Raw genomic sequence first — 17,678 nt, forward strand, 5'->3', positions numbered from 1 at the left:
GTGACAATGGTATTAGAGCCTTATCGATTCTTATGGCAACCAAGGGTGTTACCACTAGATTGCAAAAAGAAATGGGAATGATGCAAAGTGAGCTTACTCAGTTGCAAGCCAAGTTAACACAATTGGATGCGAGTATTGATGCGTGCTTAAAGGACTTCCAAGAAGGAATCAAGACTAAGGTTCGTTTTGAGGTACGATCTGAGGTTCATTCTTTGTTTGAACAATATTTTGGGGAAACCCCTCTTGCTACTGTTACTAGATTGGTATCTAACAAAGGAAAAGGGATCTTAGGAGGATCTCCTCTTGGTTTTCCAGTAAAAGAGTATTTAGTAGTGTCTCCTATGTCAGATCTAGTGTCATGGGTTGCGCATGGGAGCACGCAACCATGACAAACTTGTGCGATCCATCATATTTGAGGGAGACCATTTGGCACAACCAAACTGGGCCGTTGCCTGGAGAGATTAAGAGCCCATCTCAAGAGCCTGGTAAATATGGAAAGTGATCCAAGAAGATATGATTATGTAATCTTAGAGTTCTAATTGTATACAGCTTCTAATTGTGTCTTAGAGTTCTAATTGTATACAGCTTTTAATTGTAGCCCTTGATTTACTTTGAGGCTCAACTATAAATAGAGACCTATTTGCTCATTGTAATTCATTCAGTTGTTAATAAGAATTTTGAGAGTGTTCACTCAAACTTTTCTCCCAAGCGTTCTTGTTTTTGTTCATCTTTCAAAGTTCGTTCTTACTTCGTTCTTCTGCTATTCTTCGTGGGTGCCTTGAGGGAATTCTGTTGAATCCTTTGTCATTGCTAGATTAAGCTGACTTAGGTGTTTTTACTGTTGAATCCGTTATCATTGTGAGTTAGGCTGACTTAGGTGTTTTTAAGCAAAGAAACTGCCTAAGGCCGCACGGATCGCGTGGAAAAATTCTAAGTCTGTGACAGTTGGCATCCGAGCTAAGGATCGAAGCGACCGTTGAAAGATGTCGAAAGAAGTTGCTGAGAATGTTGAGGGAATGGAGACCCGTGGGAGGGCTAGGAAAGCTAGTCGCTCGAGGGACATATTGTCAGCTTTAGAGGATCGTGTCGTCACTCTCGAGAATTCCGTGGGGGATATCAAGGAGAGGATTGATGATGTCGATGATAGGCTTCATGATGGATTGCAGTCCATGCAGGAGCAGCTCAAAGTGTATGTGTTAGATAATGTGGAACAGTTGACGGGTAGAGATGATGCCATTGAGACTATGGTGGTGGCCTTGAAAAGGGAGATTACGGAGCTCAAGGGTGAACTTACAATCTACAAGGCTGCTTTGGGCAATGGTGGGTTAGTTGCTGTCGCACCTAAGCCCAATATTGATGTTTCCAAGCCCAAGGAGTTCAAGGGAACAAGGTCCGCAAGAGATGTGGACAACTTTCTGTAGGGAATCGAGCAATACTTCAATGCCAAAGGCATCACGGAGGATGTCACTAAGGTAACTACTGCTACGATGTATTTATCTGACGTTGCTTTGTTATGGTGGCGTCGTAGGTCCACTGATGTGAGACGTGGTGGGACCGAAATCAGAACTTGAGAGGAGTTTCGATGTGAGTTCAAAGCACAGTTTTACCCAGAGTATGCCGAGGATGAGGCTCAGGCAAAGTTGCGTCGGCTTGCTCAACAAGGTACTGTGAGACAGTATGTGCAGGAGTTTAGCGAACTTATACTTCAAATCTCAGATATGGGGGAGAAAGAGACATTCTTTTCCTTCATGGACGAATTAAAACCGTGGGCGAAAAAGGAGTTGCAACGTCAAGGAGTTCAAGAACTCACCAAGGCTATGTCCGTAGCAGAATCGCTTGCTGAATTTGGTAGGAAGAAAAACAATGCCAATTCTTCTAAGCCCAGACTTAATCAAAAGGGTAATACTGGGGGAGATAAAGAAAAGCCCACTAGGAACGGCAACTGTAAGAAGCATTGGGACAAGAAAAAGAGTGGGCCTATAAGTTGCTTTCACTATGATGGTCCACATATGATCAAGGACTACCCAAAGAAGGCCGCTCTCACGGCTATGGAAGCAAAGGGGGAGTCCGATGCGGAGGATAACAATCTTGGTTCGATACTAGGGGGTGTCGAAGATAGAATGAGCCATGATTTGATGTTTGTAGACATCATTGTGGCTGGCAGGAAATTGAATGCGCTCGTTGACACAGGCTCTTCTGATTTGTTCATGTCTGAGGAGGTTGCTTGTAAACTGGGCCTTAAGATAGATAATGAAGTGGGTTGGATCAAAAGAGTGAACTCAGAAAGTGTTCCAATCAAGGGGGTTGCAAAGGGAGTGGATCTTCAGCTCGGCAAATAGTCTGGAAAAGTATCCATTAAGGTAATACTGCTTGATGATTATGATTTTGTGGTTAGACTAAGCTTCTTAGATCAGGTTAATGCTCTTATTGCCCCTTCGAGCATTTACATGGTGATTTCGGACGCGAAACATCAATGCATGGTGAAAGTAACAAGGAAGAGAAGTTTTGAGGGAAAAACATTGTCGGCAATTCAGTTTGCTAAAGGTGTATGTAGAAATGAAGTCTCATATTTAGCAACTTTGAAGATCGAAGAGACCGCTGAGACTATTAGTGAGACCCCGAAAGAAGTGGGTCAATTGTTGCAATCATTCTGAGATGTAATGCCTGCTCAGTTTCCCAAAAGTTTGCCACCAAAGAGGGAGATAGACCCACAAAATCGAGTTAGTGTCTAATATGGTGCCGCCAGCAAGGGCTCCCTATCGTATGTCTCTGCCAGAATTAGAAGAGTTGCGGAAACAATTGAAGAAACTTTTAGATGCGAAATTCATTAGACCATCTAAATCCCCATACGGTGCCCCAGTGTTGTTCCAAAAGAAACATGATGGGTCCTTGAGAATGTGCATCGATTATCGAGCTCTAAACAAGATCACTGTAAGAATAGGTACCCTATTCCTCTTATTGCAGATTTGTTTGATCAGCTTGGTAGTGCAAGATGGTTTACGGAGTTAGATCTGAGATCGGGGTATCATCAAGTCGGATAGCCGAGGGAGATGAACCAAAGACAGCTTGTGTGACGCGGTACGGTTCGTATGAGTTTCTTGTGATGCCTTTCGGACTCACGAATGCCCCAGCTACATTCTACACCCTAATGAATAAGGTACTTCAACCATTTCTTGATCGTTTTGTGGTTGTTTACCTTGATGATATCGTGGTGTATAGCAAGTCTCTTGAAGAGCACATGGGACACTTCAAGGAGGTGCTCCAAACTTTGAGGGAAAATGAGCTGTTCATCAAGGAGGAGAAATGCTCATTTGCCCAACAAGAGGTGTCATTCCTAGGCCACATTGTGGGAGGTGGTAAGATCCGAATAGATAAGAGCAAAGTACGATCCATTTCAGAGTGGGAGCCTCCAACCAAGGTAACAGAATTGAAATCCTTCTTGGGTTGGCAAATTACTGTCGACGCTTTGTTGAAGGCTACTCTAGAATTACCACTCCCTTAACGGACATGTTGAAAAAGGGGAAGGTTTGGGATTGGAAACCGGAATGTGAGAAGACCTTTAATCAATTAAAGCAAGAAATGACGAGGGAACCCGTACTTGCATTACCGAATTTTATGAAGCCTTATGAGGTACGTGCGGATGTATCAGATTATGCTATAGGGGGAGTACTGATGCAAGATGGGCACCCAATTACTTTCGAGAGTTGAAAGCTTAATGAGACGGAGCGTAGATATATGGTCCAAGAGAAAGAGATGACTGCAGTAGTACACTGCTTGCACATATGGAGACATTATCTATTGGGTTCCAGGTTCGTGGTCCTTACCGATAATGTTGCAAATAGTTACTTTCTAACCCAGAAAAAGTTGTCTCCCAAGCAGGTTTATTGGAAGGTTTTACTAGCGGAGTTTGATTTTACAATGGAATATAAACCAGGAAGTGCCAACATTGTGGCTGATGCGCTCAGTCGAAAGATGAAATTCGCAGTAATTAGTCAATCTGATGGTTCTTTGTTCGAACGCATTCGAGTGGGATTGTCTCATGATCCCACAGCCAAAAATTTGATTGAGCTTGCCAAGAAGATAGAAACAAGAAGATTTTGGCTTGATGGGGAGCTATTATACACTCATGGACACCGCCTCCATGTGCCCCATTATGGGAAACTCCGTAAGGAAGTCATGAAGGAGTGTCATGACTCGATATAGGTAGGCTATCCAGAGATGCATCGCACTTTGGCCCTTTTAGAGGAACATTATTACTGGCCACACATGGGTGCTGATGTGGAAACCTATGTGAAAATCTGTCTAGTTTGCCAACAAGACAAGGTTGAGTTAAAGACTCCAGCCGATTTGCTTCAACCCTTGCCAGTTCCGGAAAGGCCATGGGAGAGTTTATCCATGGATTTTATTATTGGTTTTCCTAAGTCTGACGGGTTTGGGAGTATTCTTGTTGTGGTGAACAGGTTTTCAAATTATGCGACATTTATTCTGGCGACCAAGGAGTGCCCTGCTGAGGAAGCAACTCGGTTGTTTCTTAGACACGTGGTGAAATATTGGGGAGTGCCACTGTCTATTATCAGTGATTGAGATGGGCGATTTACGGGCCAGTTTTGGACTGAGTTTTTTAAGCCAATGGGTTCAGATTTGAAATTCTCCACAAGCATGCATCCACAAACCGATGGGCAAATTGAACGAGTAAATGCATTGTTGGAGACATATCTTCGACACTACAAAAGTGCCACACAAAGGGATTGGCCAAAGTTGTTGGATGTGGCCTAATTTTCATACAACTTGCAGCGAAGTGGGGTCACGAATCAAAGTCCATTTGAAATAGTGACGGGTCAACAGCCACTCACACCCAACGCTGTTGTGACCCATTATACAGGACCTAATCCGGCAGCCTATCGATTCGCAAAAGATTGGCAAGAGAAGAATGACTTGGCTAGAGCTTGTTTACACAAAGCAAGTAAGCGTAGCAAGAAGTGGGCTGATCAAAAACGAAGGGATGTGCAATTTCAAGTGGGTGACTCAGTCCTCATTAAACTACACTTGATTTTGCGATATACTGGCTTGTACAAGGGTCTTGTGCGAAGGTATGAGGGGCCGTTCAAAGTTGTGAAGAGAGTAGGCAAGGTGGCCTTCAAGCTTGAGCTGCCAGCAAAACTTAAAGTCCACCCGGTCTTCTATGTAAGCATGCTTAAGCCATTTCATGGGGATTAAGAGGATCCGAATCGAGGCAAGTTCGAACGAGCACCGATGGGGGTAAAGTTGTCGTACGATCGTGAAGTCGAAAACATTGAGGCAGGTCGGGTAATTAGCCAAAAGTACCACTGACCATGGCATGAGTACTTAGTTCGATGGAAGAGACTTCCTGATAGCGAAGCAAGTTGGGAACCTGCCGAGGCATTGTGGCAGTTCCAAGGGAAGATTGACCAATTCCATAACGAAGATGCGACGAGGGCGTCGCTAGCACAAGTGGGGGAGAATGTCATGGATTGCGCATAGGAGCACGCAACCATGAAAAACTTGTGCGATCCATCATATTTGAGGGAGGTCATTTGGCCCAACCAAACTGGCCCGTTGCCTGGAGAGATTAAAAGCCCATCTCAAGAGCTTGGTAAATATAGAAAGTGATCCAAGAAGATATGATTATGTAATCTTAGAGTTCTAATTGTATACAGCTTCTAATTGTGTCTTAGAGTTCTAATTGTATACAACTTTTAATTGTAGCCCTTGATTTACTTTGAGGCTAAAGTATAAATAGAGACCTCTTTGCTCATTGTAATTCATTCTGTTGTTAATAAGAATTTTGAAAGTGTTCACTCAAACTTTTCTTCCAAGCATTCTTGCTTTTTTTCATCTTTCAAAGTTTGTTCTTACTTCGTTCTTTTGCTGTTCTTTGTGGGTGCCTTGAGGGAATTCTGTTGAATCCTTTGTCATTGCAAGATTAAGCTGACTTAGGTGTTTTAAGCAAAGAAACTGCCTAAGGCCGCACGGATCGCTTGGAAAAATTCTAAGTCTGTGATAGGACATACTGGTGTAACTTCTCAAGAGGGAACTTTGGATACTGTGAGTACTTCTTATCGAGTGGATTGTCCTCATTTTGATGGTGGTAATTTTAGAGGGTGGTGGTCTAAGTTAGAACAAGACTTTGAGGTTGAGGGGGTAGGAGGTCACGCTTAGGTTCGAGTTGTTATGTTGTATCTAGAAGGAAAGACATTAGACTGGCATCATTTTTTTGTGCAGAGACAATGGGCCTATACCAGTTAACTTGGGAAATGTATGCTAAAGGTCTAAGGGAACATTTTGGATCTGATTGTTTCATTGATCCTATGGCTGAGTTGGTAACTCTTAAGCAACACGGGTCGGTCGATCAGTTCCATGATGGATTTGTTTGTTTGTTGAATCAACTAAGCTTACCTGAGACATATGCAATAAGTATTTTCACCAGTAATTTAAAACCTAAAGTTGGGCAGTATCTTCGATTATTTAAGACCAAAACTCTGGTTGAGGGTTATAATTTGGCTAGGCAGGTTTAGAATATTGTATTGGGACCTTCGAGGAAAGGGTTACTTGTAGGTGGTGGGGTAAGTTCTCCCAAACCCTTATTTCCTACTTCTAAGGTGTATCAGGGACCTGGTGGTTCTGCAATAGTAGGGGGTCTATGGGAACTAATTCAGGACAATGAACTCCCTCTAAATCATTGTTTCGAGTAGAGTTAGAGGATAGAAGGAAGAAGGCCTTTGTTTTTGGTGTGGTTCAAAATTTTCACTAGTACACAAGTGTTCCAAATCTCAATTGTATCAGCTCATCATTGAACCATAACTCGATCAGGACATTGATGTTAAGAGTCCTACCTCTGAATATTTCCAAGATTGTCCCGAATAATTGGAAACAATAAACTAAGTAATTGAAATCCCTTCACCAATCCTATCTTTACATGCTCTTCAAGAATCACAGTGACATAATACCATAAGATTCTCAACTTCTATTGGTCAAACCAAGGTGACTGTTTTGGTTGACTCAGGAAGTACACACAATTTTATATATTCTAAGGTGGCTAAAAGGTTGAGTTTGGCCGTGGAAAAGGGTAGTACATTGAGAGTGGTGATAACTAATGGGGTTAGATTGTCAACTCAAAGATTGTGCAGGTTTGTTCAGTGGAAAGCACATTGTTATAATTTTATTACTGATTTTTTAAATTCTGCAAGTGAAAAGGTGTGATCTAGTGTTGGGGATTCAATGGCTTTTGTCTATTGGTCCCATTATTTGGAACTTTTCAAGCTTGACTATGGAATTTGATTACATGGAACAATCTTGTATTCTCCAAGGCATAGTACCATGATCATTGCAAATTGTTTTTAGCAGCCAACTATCTAAATGCTTGAGCATGGTGGGAAATGGTCCATATCCCATGTTGTTGACTTCTTGTGATTAAACTACATTCACTATGGTCGCAGTCTAGTTGCCCGAAGACTTGCAAGCTCTTTTCAATGGGTTTGAAGATGTATTTTAGACCCCTACAAGACTACCTCCTCCTCGGTTATAAGACCATAGAATTCTATTAATATATGAATCAAAGGTAGTCAAAATGAGGCCATACAAATATCCTGGAGTATAGAAAACAAAAATTGAGAAACTCATACAAGAAATGTTACAAGCTGGCATAATTCAGGATAGTAACAGTCCTTTTGCTTCTCTTTTGGTGGTGGTGAAGAAAAAAGGTGGTAGTTGTAGGCTATGCATTAACTACATAAACTTAACCAACTGACCATCAAAGACAGGTTCCCTATACCTGTCATTGAAGAAATTCTTGATGAATTGGGGCAAGTAAAATTCTTCTCTAAGTTGGACTTGTGTTCAACTTATCATCAGATAAGGATGTGTACAAAACAGCCTTTAAAACTTATGTTAGTCATTATGAGTTTTTGGTCATGCCCTTTGGCTTGACCAATGCTCCTTCCAGCTTCTAATAAATGATGAACTCATCTTTAGACAAGTTTTGAGGAGGTCAGTTCTCATTTTTTTATGATATACTCGTATACTCTAAGAACCTGGAAGACCGCTTGGTTCATTTGCAAGAGGTGCTACAATTACTGAGGTTTAACCAGCTTTATGCTAAAAGATCTAAGTGTACTTTTGGAACAACTTAGGTTGAGTATCTCGGACATATTATTTCTAAGGGGGTTGTTAGCATGTACTAAACAAAAGTGGAGGGTGTTCTTAGTTAGTCTCCCTAAAAATCTATAAAAGAATTGAGAGGCTTCCTTGGGTTATCAGAGTATTACAAGAGGTTTATCAAGGGGTATGGACTATTGGCCAAGCCCTTCACTACTCTACTAAAGAAGGATGTTGTATGGCAATAGATTGATCTAGAACAGACTACTTTTTGACCAGCTTAAAGAAGCTATCTGTCAAGAACCAATCTTGGTTTTGCCAAATTTTCAAGATACCTTTTGTGTAGAGACAGATGCAAGTTGGCAAGGGGTTGGTTTAATATTGCAGTAAAAAGGTAGACTAGTTGCTTTTTTTAGCAAGGCATTGGGAGTTAAACATCAAGCTTTGTCAATATATTACAAAGAAATGTTAGCAGTGCTTCTAACAATGAAGAAATAACATCATTATCTGATTGGGAGACATTTTTAGATTAAAACAGATCACCAAAGCTTGAGATTTTTATCTAAGCAGCAAGCAATTACTCCTTACCAACAACAGTGGGTTGCTAAGATGTTGGGCTATGATTATTCTATTACCTACAGAAAGGGGGTTCAAAACATGGTGAGAGATGCCTAGTCAAGAAAACCACATGAAAACAGTCACTAATTTTTCTAATGTGAAGAGAGTATCAATTCTTCTTGGTCTGCGTTATGGGATCAAGTTGTAACTTCTTATGAGACAAACAGGAAGCTGAAGCAACTGTGCCATGATATTCAAATGTAGCCTCATCTTCACCCTAAGTATTATTGGGATGGCAAGTTACTTAGAAGGCTGGGTAAAATTATGGTGGGAGACAATGTTGAGCTTAGAAGAAATATTTTTTATTTTTTTCATAATAGTTCATTGGGAGGCCATTCGGGCATACATGCCACTAGGCATACAATATTTGGCCTACTTTATTTGAAAGGGCTCTTTAAAGATGTAAAAAGATAGGTTCATGAGTGCGTCGCCTGCCAGAGATGCAAAGTTGATCACTCTACTTACCTAGGCCTGTTGCAACCTCTTCCTATACCAGAACGAGCTTAGACAACCATTAGCATGGATTTTTTTGAGGGCCTACCTACTTCCAAGGGTAAATCTACTATACTAGTAGAGGTAGATAGATAGGTTAACTAAGTATGGCCACTTCATTGCCCTGGCCCATCCTTTTACCGCGTTGATAATAGCAAATGAGTATTTAAGCCAAATTTACAAAGTTGATGGTATTCCCAAGTCTATTATTTTTGAAAGAGATAGGATCTTCTTAAGCAACTCTTGGCAAGAGCTCTTTAGGCACTTAAGCAGCAAACTTCAGTTGTCTATTGCCTACCATCCCTAAATTGATGGCTAGATAGAGATTCTAAACAAATTTTTGGAGGGTTACTTAAGGTGTATGACTAGTGAAAAGCCTTTTGACTGGGTGACCTGGCTTCTTTTGGCAGAATGGTGGTACAATACCACCTGCCATTCAACCATTAAAACCACTCATTATGAAGCCCTTTATGGTCAAAACCCTCTCATTCATCTACCCTATTTGGCTGGTGCTTCTCAAGTAGTTGTAGTGGATAGAACTTTGTAGCATAGGGAAGCTATGAAGAAACTTCTAAAGTTCCACTTTACACGAGCTCAAGATAGGATAAAACAACTGGCTGACAAAAGGAGATTTGAGAGGGAATTTAAGGTGGGTAACTTGGTGTACTTAAAGTTACGCCATTCAGGCAACACGCTCTGAGAAAATTTAAGCATCAGAAGTTGTCACCTAGGTGTTTTAGTCCTCTTCTAGTGAAGGCTCGAGTGGGATAGGTTGCTAACAAGTTAATTTTGCCACCTATTGCTTGCATCCATTCTGCTTTCCATGTTTCTTAACTAGAGAAACATATTGGTTTTGTAGTAAGTGCATCAATCTTGCCACTAGTAGGGTTTGATGGTGCCCTTCTTAAAGAGCCAATTCAAGTGTTGGACATACAAATGGTCAAGAAAGGAAATCAAGCTACCACAGAGATTTTGGTCATTTGGGCTAACAAATTTTCTGAAGACTCAACTTAGGAGAATCTGAAAGACATCCAACTCAGGTTTCTTGCTTTTGATCCTTGAGGACAATGATCCTCTTTGTGGGAATGGGTATTTGTTATGGAACACAACTCCAACAGTCATTTCATGATTCTGTTACTGTTGTTGTTATTATTTTTTTGTAAACGTTACGTTTTATTTCCTGTTTTCGTTTTAGTTGTACGGTGTGTTTTGGCCAAGGGAATTAAAACCCGCTTAAATGATTTGTTTTGATCGGAACACTGTTTAATGAAACGGTGTGATTTGAGCATGTGTTAGTGCCGGTTGTCCAAGTCCGTTATTTGGTTTCCTAAAGTACCAATAGACAGAGGAAAAAACAATTATGAAATTTGAAAACCAAATTCTCAATATCTTCTTCTTCATTTTCTCTCTCGAGTTCTATCTCTTCTCTTCTCCTTTCTCTGTTATTTCCTTATTCCAGATCCATCTCGTGACAAACTTCATATCCAAAATTAATTAGAAGATTTGTTAAACTTGATTGCTTAAAGTAACAAACTTTTAGGTTTTTATCAATAATTTTTCTAGATCCCTAATCTATCATTAATCCCCAATTCCTATCTATCGAGCTCATCTAGCAAGATATTACATGCTGAAGTCTTCAAGAACTTATAATCTCCAAGAACCTATACCGTAAACAAGCCATTTTAAGGAGAATGTTGCGTATTTAAATTTTCTTGAATCTGAGAATTTATCCTGTATAGAAGTCGAAGGATGAACTTGAGAAATTCTAGTTGAAGCTAGATATTAGAACTAATAAGTGTTGGATGTAGTGGTAAAACATATTATATTTTGAAAAAGAGAATACATGTTTGAATATTGAAAATAACATTATTGAAATTGAAAGTAAAAACATAGACAAGAAATATGAAAAACAAAAACTCTTAAATTTTTGCTATATCCATGTATTTTTGGAATGTTATTATTGTAATGGCTAATTTTCATGTTTGGTGGACTAATTTGATGAGAAGAGCAAGGTTTTCTTTTTTTCTCTCATTTTTATCAACTGCATTCTTCAAAGTAAATAAAGAAGTTCCAAAACTGTGGTCTGCACTAGGTTTCCCTCTATGCATTTACGCTTTACAATTTTCAAAGATAAGATTTAGTTGTCCTTTCTTCTCCTTATTGTGGGCTCTAGCCATGTGAAAAAAGAACACATGAAACAAACAACAATAAACCTTTTTTCTTTTTTGTTACAAAATTTTAGAATAAAATCAATGAGAATGATGGCATGAAAAGATTTGCTTGTGATGCTAGGTATAATGGAGATGGGTCCATATTTAATGGACCCAAGGTTAAAAAAATTCTAATTTTAGAGAGAGCCCATTAGTTAGTAATTATTAATGTCTAGTTGACCACAAGAGATCCATTTGAATTGTCAATTTATTAATGTTGTGATACAAAGTAAACAAATACAAAAAAGAAAAATAGTAATTAAAAAAATAGCCTCATCTTCCTTTGTACAATAAAAAAAAAATATAAAAGACAAGTTATTGGCATTTTTTTCAGGAGAGGGCTACTTCCTGTGTTAAACTAAAGCTCTACATTATTTTGTATGCATATAAAAAGAAAGAAAAAAAAAAAACTAAAACAGATTTAAAGACAAAAACCCGTTGGATTAACATTTATACTTGAAAGTGGTTGAATTGTTGTATTTCAGAAATGTGAAATGCATCGCCTATGCCTTGCAGCCATGGATTTTTTCTTCTGCTTTGTTTCTTCTTTCCAGCTTTTGGCAATATCATGTGCTACACTGATGGCATCCAATGATGCACCAGAAAGACCTCTCCTTGTGAACCCTACTGCATAGAGTCCTCCTTTCCCTTTCCACCCGTTAGGGAAAGGGTTCTTTGGAACTCCTTCTGATGAAAAAAGCTCATTTTCCTGTTTCCATCAACACATTCAAAGTTTTAGATATATAATCAAATTAACAATGAAATCTGCCAGGGTTTGATTGTTTGTCAGTTGCTCAAAATAATCATTGATGATAAGGAAATGACAGTCAGAGAGGGAAATTTAAAAGAGAGAACAACATTGACTTTTTGTTTTTTTACAAATAGGATTGTATTTTGTTGTTACTATTAAAAAAATGTGTAAATAAATCCTTATATGTTACATAAAAAATTTAATTGGTCTTTTTTTTTGTTAAAAATTTTATCTATTTGTATTGTTAAAAATTAACACTGTTGATACAATAACCAAACAATTATGTTTGACGCGACATGTGTACTCATGCTGATATATACAGACCATATTTAATAGAAATAGATGAAAATTTTAAGAGAAACACTAATTTAATCTTTCATTTAATATATATAAATTAATTTATCCATTTCTTAATAAAATAATAAAATACAATCAACTTCTAATACAAATATCTCTATTTTCGAATTAAGCTAATTCATTGTTTTTTTATTATTACTATGACAATCCTAATCTCAATAAAAATACAAATTGATAAACAAAAAGAAGAAGAAGAAAGCTTCTCAAAATATTATAAATCTAATCAGAAATTTTGATGTATGAATAAGACAAAAGCAAACCGTCAGACAAAACAAACGATGCTGACAGCGGTTTCTTTTTTTGATTTTTGCAAGAACATGTGAATGTCTTAATCAGTTAAAAAGACAATAAACAGAAGAAATAAAAGGGAAGGAGAATCTAAAAAATATAGTCAGCGACTTCCATAACCGTCACATGTATATCCCACAAGAGATAAATAGAATAAAAACAAATCAATGGTGAAATAATTAGAGAGAATCTGACTCACCTTTAGCCATGAAGGAACGTTGCTACGATACCCAGTTGCAAGAATAACAGACTCAATCTCAAGAGTTTCACCATTGACAAGCTCAACTCTGCCCCTGGAGAACTTTTTGATCCCAGGGACAATCTTGATTTCACCCGATCTAATCTTCTGGAATGCACCAATGTCCAATACGGGAGTTTTGCCTGCACTGTTTTTTAGCTCTAAAGGTCCTACACGAGGCCTTTTCAGACCATATTTTTCAGTATTTCCAAGTATTAAATGCGTAAGAATGAGCAGTATCTTATCAACAAGCCAAAGGGGTAGCCACTTCATCATCGACACTGCCAATTCAAAAGTTGATTTGCCTAAAACTTCCCTTGGTAAGACATGAACCTGTTGATCAAATGAAAAAAAAAATGGTTAATTTAAATGCCTTTATCCTTGGAATAACATGATTTGTTGAAATTTATATTCACTTACTGAGCTTCGAACAACCATTGATGGATTTGCATTATGGTTACAGAGGTCAAGAGAGACCTCCATGCCCGAATTGCCACATCCGACAACTAGAACACGTTCTCCACTGTAACTTTGACCTGATTTATAGTCACAAGCATGTGTAACATGGCCGCCAAAATCTTGCAAGCCTTCAAATTCTGGAACAACTTTCTCTGCATTTTCTCCTGTGGCTACTACAAGCCATCGACAAATGTATTCGACTCCGATAGGGTTTGGACCGCCGGTTGCGATGGTTTTGACTCGCCACAAACCAAAAGTTGCATTGTAGTTGGCTGACTGCACTGTCTCATTGAAATGTGGGTTTATATCAAAGTGTTTTGTGTAGGACTCAAGGTAGCTTATGAACTGATACTTGGTGGGGTATTCAGGGAAGTCCTCAGGAAATGGAAAGTTGGGTAGCTGGCAAAATTGTTTAGGAAGGTGAAGCTTAAGACGGTCATAAGTTCTGTTCTGCCAAAGGGAGGCAATGCAGTTTGCTCGTTCAAGGATTATGAATGGCACACCTTGGTTTTTAAGCCCCGCTCCAACGGCAAGACCCGAGGGACCTGCCCCAACTATCACTGGTCCATTCACCCATATGCACCGGCTACTCAAAAAAGCCTCAGAAGCTAAAGTTGGAAACATATTCGGCATGTTAAGACAGCAGCTAGACATGTATATAAAGAAGAATTGAGGAAGTTTGTAGGGAAGGGAAGAAGCTGGTTCGAATATGTATGTTGTAAGATGGAGAAGAGAATGAATGGATTTCGTTTGAAATGATGTGAGTGGAGAGGGAAAGAGCGACGGAGGGGGTTTAAATAGAGAGGGAGTTGGCCATGATGATGAGTTTAGCATGTGATTGGTATTTGAAAACGATGCTTTTAGGGGTCAGTCTCAAATGATAAGCTACCCGGCCACCTGCAATTATTTATTACTTTCATACTATGTATGCATAAACAATTCCCCAACTCTAATATTTTATTTCAAGTTTCTAAATTTACATTTTACTCATTTATGGAGATAGTATGATGTTTTAGGATGTAAACCAGTGACTAAAACAAAACAGCCAACCAATCAAGAAACACTGCTGATCAACATTTTCACTCAAATTTCTAATGAAATTTTGTAAGCTTACTGCTACTTCCCAGCACTATAAAAAAAGGAAACGAGTATATGCTAACCAGAACCCTGATAGTAATCAATGGGACTTCAATGGCTTGAACTCTCAAAGAAAGCATAAATAGTGTAGATTTTATGCTAATTACAAGTTATACGTTTTAACAGAGTAATAGAATGTTAAAGGAAGTCTACAGGTATGACTAATAAATATAGGCCAAGAGTTCTGTGAAAGTTAACCTTGGAGGACTTGACCAATGGCTGCTACAGCCATATATGGTCCTCACAAGATATTTGTTACCCTTTGTGACGTTGATTCTGCTGTGTTCTTGGATCAGCTGCTAACTTTTTATTAATATTATTATTTCAGGTTTTGAGTGGTTCACCAGCTTGAATCTAGGGCAGGTGCTTTGTAGGTTCACTGAATACTCTTTGGTTAGAAAGTTTCATTTTATTTGTTGAATGCTTAGAAGAATCACGAAAAAGAATTGCATAAAACAATTATTCTACACCAGCATATATCATTTTCATTCACATCATATTGTATAATTATTCTAACAATTAAGTTATACAAAATGTTTGGAATGGGCCATGATAGTGGTTCCCACCAAGTGTGGTGCAGAGAGCAACAAAAGACGAAGGTTTAAGTATACAAGTGATTGTGAAATTGTAGTTGTGAGGGTGTTTGTACTGCAAGTAGTTGATTTCTATCTTGTGTCCTTGTTTTGGCGTTAAGAGGGGGTATTTATAAAGGGAGGCTAGGCATGGGTCCCAACCAGTAAGATTGTATTCTTCAAGTGCAAAAGGTAGAGTGATTGTCAACAAGGAGCACTATTGGAATCAATGTGAGGTGATTAGGTGGAGTATTGTCGAGCCTGAAGAGGTGATGGATTCACAGGTGCTGGCAAGAGCTTTTTCTTATATACATTTTTGGGGATTGCACAGGCTTGCCTTGTGTGATATGGCATTTGTCAAGGTTAAGACTAAGCCTCAAGCAAGGTTCCGAGGTCAAGCTTCATCGAATTCTATATTTAGGCATATGCATCATATAGCGAGAGATGATATGAAAGGGTGAGGTAGAATATTTGGCGGGTGATTTCAAGTAGTTGCAAGACTAATCAATGGCACAACATATGCAAGTTGAGCTTGATGTGAAGTTTTTAAGGAAGGCTGTCGAGGAACAAGACCTTCCAATTGCTTCCCTAAAGTCAAGTCATCATATGACCATTAACAATGTAACACCCAATACCCGACCCACTGTTCAAGTCCGAGTCTTGGATGATACAAATTTTGAACAACTGACTAACGTTATTTAAAATTCGTTTCCAACAATTTATTTGTACGCAATAATCTATATTAACACATACATCTTTTAAAATTTTTGCCTAGCAACTTCGTTTACAATTTTGACTATAAATCTCAAAGAAATTGTGGCTAGGCTAAAACTACGAGCCGTAACCTCTGGAGCACCCCTTTATACGCATGTTACAATTTCCCCTCCCTTTTTCTTCCATGTTGGCGAAGTCTGACTCAGCCCTCTGCTCAATTTTCGATGACAACCCTATCCTGCAATTAAGCAGACCATTCATAAGCTCAATTGGACTTAGTGAGTTTTTGCTTAATAGTCATATATCAAAAATCAAAGTTAAGGGATTGTCGATTTAAAGGAAAATTTTCACTCACTGGTCAACCCTGACATTTGACAAATTCTATCAATGAAGCTTTTGCCCTCCTTTTTCTTTTCCTACAGCCTACAGTTGATTGACCTTTGTTCTATTTGTAGTACATGCCAATTTTCTTCAAAATGGAGGTTCTCTAGAAATACGGACCTGAATGCAGCTCAACCAAAGTTCTTTCCCTCACAACCTTGAATGTGAAACCCAATATTGGTCTTTGGTTGTCTAACCCTTATTTTTCTGAGTTTAAATTCCTTATTCTCTCTATTTCCTGGTGGACTATTTGCCTCGAGATGGTCCTTGACGGACTCCTTTTATTGCCAACCTAGACGACTTAGCCTTGTATAACCTCGACGGACATAACCACCCTTAATTTCTCTTATGTCCATGGACCCTTAAGTTCCCAGTCCTTGGACAAGTACATCCTCTTGTTTAGTTTGCCTTAGAATTCATCCCATTCAACGATCTTTGCCAACCACCATCATGGAGCCAAGAATATACACCATCTAAATTCTCGAGTTCATTTTACCCTTTGAGTCTTTATGATGCCATAACCGAGTTATGGTATTTCATTCTTCCTTCACAAGTTAATTGTCCTAGCAAATTGCCCCGAGTGTATTGTCCCAGAGGACCCTTTATGACGCCATAGCTAAGCTAAGGACTTACACCGTATGCCCGACATTTATCTTCCTGGCGGACTCCCTTGATTTCCATAGTCTAAGTATGGTCTTATGCCTTATAGTCCTTATGTTTAATGTCCCGACGGACTAACTATGATGACATAATGTCAAAAGAAAACTTGTAGATACTATTTGGTTTTTCTTAAGAAAATCAAAATAATGATTTTTAAATAACGGTGTTAGTCGAGAGAAATAGTTAAATGATTCTCTGTACCATTACCATGGCCAATGTGATCTTCAAGATTTGGCCATAACGTCTAGGCCAGGTTTAGGGGTTATAGAAGGGCTTACTTGAATTGTATATAATTGTTTAATTGTTTACCTTTGGAACTTACTAAGTTTTTCGACCTTACTTAGTTACTTTTCCTTCTCAAGCTTGCTGACGAAGTAAAGGAACCCTCGAAGACTATGCAAGAGGATAATCACCGTCGTGAGATTTCTAATTATTTTGTATTATGTATGGCATAAGGGTGTTGTCATGATGATGTCTTTTTGAAGAATGAACTTTTTATATTTGAGCTTACACTTTTGAAATTATAGATCCGATGAAAATTCAGTAAAGTTATTACGATTTATATAATGCCCAAATTTATTTAACTTTGATTGATCAATGCTTTACGTCTTTAATATATATATGTACATGAGTAATGCTCTGATTAAGTTGTGGTATGTTCCCAATTTGTTTTTGAAAAGATAGTG

General features: G+C 38.7%; 1 protein-coding gene across 1 annotated transcript; it reads right to left on the reverse strand.

Annotated features, from left to right (window-relative positions):
- Window positions 1–11,627: 11,627 nt before the first annotated feature.
- LOC107916060 (probable indole-3-pyruvate monooxygenase YUCCA3) lies at window positions 11,628–14,288 on the reverse strand. The gene is made up of 3 exons (XM_016845229.2): window positions 13,490–14,288; window positions 13,031–13,402; window positions 11,628–12,144 (listed from the first exon to the last, which is right to left on the reverse strand). The coding sequence occupies exons 1-3, from the start codon at window positions 14,180–14,182 to the stop codon at window positions 11,917–11,919; spliced, it is 1,293 nt and encodes a 430-aa protein (XP_016700718.1). The 5' UTR covers window positions 14,183–14,288; the 3' UTR covers window positions 11,628–11,916.
- Between the last annotated feature and the right edge of the window lie 3,390 nt (window positions 14,289–17,678).

This window comes from Gossypium hirsutum, chromosome D10 (genome assembly GCF_007990345.1).
Source record: "Gossypium hirsutum isolate 1008001.06 chromosome D10, Gossypium_hirsutum_v2.1, whole genome shotgun sequence".
Classification (NCBI taxonomy): Eukaryota; Viridiplantae; Streptophyta; class Magnoliopsida; order Malvales; family Malvaceae; genus Gossypium; species Gossypium hirsutum.

Bases quoted from the DNA above. Each gene is read 5' to 3' on its own strand.
- LOC107916060 (XM_016845229.2), bottom strand. From the start codon at position 14,182: ATGTCTAGCTGCTGTCTTAACATGCCGAATATGTTTCCAACTTTAGCT. The intron at 13,403-13,489 runs GTAAGTGAATAT...TTTGATCAACAG, and splicing joins CAATGGTTGTTCGAAGCTCA to GTTCATGTCTTACCAAGGGA. The intron at 12,145-13,030 runs GTGAGTCAGATT...TGATGGAAACAG, and splicing joins ACGTTCCTTCATGGCTAAAG to GAAAATGAGCTTTTTTCATC.